Source organism: Priapulus caudatus, unplaced genomic scaffold (genome assembly GCF_000485595.1).
Source record: "Priapulus caudatus unplaced genomic scaffold, Priapulus_caudatus-5.0.1 Scaffold398, whole genome shotgun sequence".
Taxonomy (NCBI): domain Eukaryota; kingdom Metazoa; phylum Priapulida; class Priapulimorpha; order Priapulimorphida; family Priapulidae; genus Priapulus; species Priapulus caudatus.
This window is the reverse complement of record NW_014577459.1, coordinates 77,521-80,762: the sequence shown is the minus strand read 5'-3', so window position 1 is coordinate 80,762 and position 3,242 is coordinate 77,521. Positions and strand designations below refer to the sequence as shown.

Genomic DNA, 3,242 nt, shown 5'->3' with positions numbered 1-3,242 from the left:
CTGTCTGTCTGTCTATCTGTCCGTCCGCCCGCTCGCCCGCCCGTCCGTCCGTCCGACTGTCTGTCTGTTAGTCTGTCTGTCTGTCTATCTGTCCGTCCGCCCGCTCGCCCGCCCGTCCGTCCGTCCGACTGTCTGTCTGTTAGTCTGTCTGTCTGTCTATCTGTCCGTCCGCCCGCTCGCCCGCCCGTCCGTCCGTCCGACTGTCTGTCTGTTAGTCTGTCTGTCTGTCTATCTGTCCGTCCGCCCGCTCGCTCCGCGCGCCGTCCGTCCGTCCGGCTATACGCTGTAACACGCGTGCTGTAATGACTCTACCAGCTCTGACACGCACAAACCCCGGCCCGCGCAGTCGGCGCGTCGTCCGTCCGTCGGGCGTGCTATACGCTGCTGTAACAGGCGTGCGATCATCGACCCACGCATTTTACAAGCGGTGTAGTATTTCATTAAATAAATAAGAAGCGTAAAGCCGCACGACCAACCCAACCAACTCCAATTACGACCGGTCTCTCCACTGCTGGCTGGCCGAGCTCGCTGCACGTGTGATCACCCGTGCGGTGCCAGCAAGGCAACAAGAGAAGAACACGATAAGACCAAGAGAACAACACAAGAGGAACAAGTGAACGACGGTCTCGCGCGGTCGCCGGACCGGAAAAGACTACATAAAATTTGAAACTTACGAGTAGTAGTGATTCACGCACGGTTTTACGACGACGCGACGTCGTGTCGTGTGCGCAATAACTCGCGTCTTACAAGATGCATCACACGAGATGCGACCCATGATGATTATTGCAACTGGCGCACTGACTCCCTAACTGCGAAGGATCTAGTAACGACGCGAACCGTCAGCAGAAACATTGCTAGCCAGATGCTAGTTACTGCACATAGTAACCATCTCTTACTACGTCAACACTACAAAGTTCAACGCTATATATATACATATATACATATATACAATATATATAAGTAGCCATGATTCCACATAAAGTTAGAGATCAATTGCAATGACTTTATGCCGGTGATCAGGGAGTGACGGGCAGCGAAACCCTGACCACCATGCGGATCGACGAACATCAAAACACTACCCGCTAGCTGCACGCATCGATGAATAAATCTCTCCCATCAACCAACTACACAACGGGATCGGTGAAGCACCCACCAGTGATCCACGACACGGCTATCGCCCTATTTAGTACATAGCTCACCACGAGTAGGTGAAGGAAGCCAACTACACAACGGGATCGGTGAAGCTCCAGTGATTCCGCGACACGGTCATCGTTAAGTACATATAGCTCACCACGAATAGAGATGGGAATCCAACTATACAACGGGATCGGTGAACCACCACTAGTGATCCGCGACACGGATATTAGCACGATTCAGTACATATAGCTCACCACGAGTCGATGAAAAACAACAACTATACAACGGGATCGGTGAACGACCAGTGATCCGCGTCAAGGGTATCACACGTATTTAGAACATAGCTCACCACGGGCAGATGAAAGAAGCCAACTACACAACGGGACCGGTGAAGCACCATTAGTGATCCGCAACACAGATATTAGCACGACTTAGTACATGGCTCAGCGCGAGTAGCTGGGAAGCGGTCCGGAGCTGCGCTATTACAGCACCAGCACGGGACAGCTGTCCGCGTGGAAATGCCGACAGATGGGCGACGCCGTGCCACGCCGAATCCCCTCGTCCGTCTGTCCGTCCGTCTGTCTGTCTGTCTGTCTGTATGTCTGTTCGTCCGTCCGTCCGTTTACCAGTGCGCACCTTCCATCTGTCCGCTCATCTATACACATCAATCCAGCGAATACATAATTACATAACAAATAACTAGCTGTTGCCAATTACAGCCTTATTCACACAAATGCATCGTACATATACGCACCCACACATGCATGGTAGAGTTTGTACCTACCTGTTGTATTGGAGTGACCCTGGTGGTGAAATGTGGAGCATGACCTGTTCCCCCATAGCTGGAGAGGGTGCTACCATTTGCTTTGCCAGAGTTGTAGCACTCGTGCTCGTGAGAGCGCTGTGCGTTGACGGATTTGTCCCTCGGACGTGCCCAAAAGCACGAACAGTCATCCATCGCTCACCCCTCAAGTGCAAGGTCACACGAAAACTGAATACTAGCCGGCTCTGTATGACTATAACTGTTCCACTGCTGTTCCACTCCTTAAAACAGGAGCAGCTCGTGTTAAATCCTTAATCTTGAGCAAACGCATCCACGCCACATGTTGTTCCATGCGCAAGGGTTTCTATCCAAGTAACGTTCACAATAACGCGCAGGCAACAAGAGAACAGGCGTTTTCTTTCGGTAAAGCGTGTTACTACTTGTAGAGCTTCATTAGCCTGTGCCCAACTTCAGTTTCACCATCTGTTTCCGTAAGTATGTAGCCGCCTAAATGTTAAAGTAACAGTTCGGATTGCTAGCTGCTATCTCATGCTCGCAGAGACACAACACAACATAAAATATAAATTAATCCTATAAAAAATAATGAAATGCGATTACACTAAGTGTGATTTTTACACTACCGCAAATAAATTCAAGGTTTGCGTATATATATATATAGCTATTTACATTAGATTGCATAGATACATTGATACATAGATGACGTAGAAGTCAGTTAATCTCGGCCTCTGTCTTTGGAGACCTATCACCAGGACCTATTTTCAACCGGATGACTGACATGGATCCTGACTGACATCTGATCTCGCTCACGCATCACATAAGTTCCAACATGGCCGCGATTAAATCCGCCATCGCTTCTCGCGGCCTTCAGTAACACGCAACGCCGCCGGTAGATGTCGGGACGATCTGCACCAAGACACTATTAACTTTGTCCGGCGCTCGGATGCTGCGACCACGTCTATAGATGCATCTCTACGCAGCGAGGAATCAACTATCCCTTCCATCCTCTTCCCTGCTACAAACACGGCACGTTTCGTGCTGTGGATACAGCAGCTGAATGCACATCGATGCACATATTCAAGATCAATTTCAACAGAACTTCGGAAGATTACGTATTTAAACACAAAACGCTAAGCAGATAGCTGAACCTCCCGTATTCGCTATCTGGTGACGTGGTAACTATCACGTGAAACCCCCCAAAACCCTATTGCCATTCAGCAACAATTCAGCACGCACAGTTTGCCCATCAGCAAGCGGAGACTGAGAGAGAGGTTAAGCAGCCTATAAGCACCGTGACTTAAACACACGGCACACGATCCGCCAG

The 3,242-nt window shown here is 49.8% G+C and overlaps 1 protein-coding gene across 1 annotated transcript in view; it reads right to left on the bottom strand.

The window, feature by feature from the left end:
* The window catches only part of LOC106809942, a 58,800-nt gene extending 56,231 nt beyond the window's left edge, over positions 1 to 2,569 (bottom strand). Inside the window, exon 1 of the mRNA XM_014813180.1 lies at positions 1,922 to 2,569. Coding sequence (XP_014668666.1) covers positions 1,922 to 2,095 — 174 coding nt within the window. The 5' untranslated portion in view covers positions 2,096 to 2,569. The remainder of the gene's footprint in view (positions 1 to 1,921) is intronic.
* Positions 2,570 to 3,242: the final 673 nt, after the last annotated feature.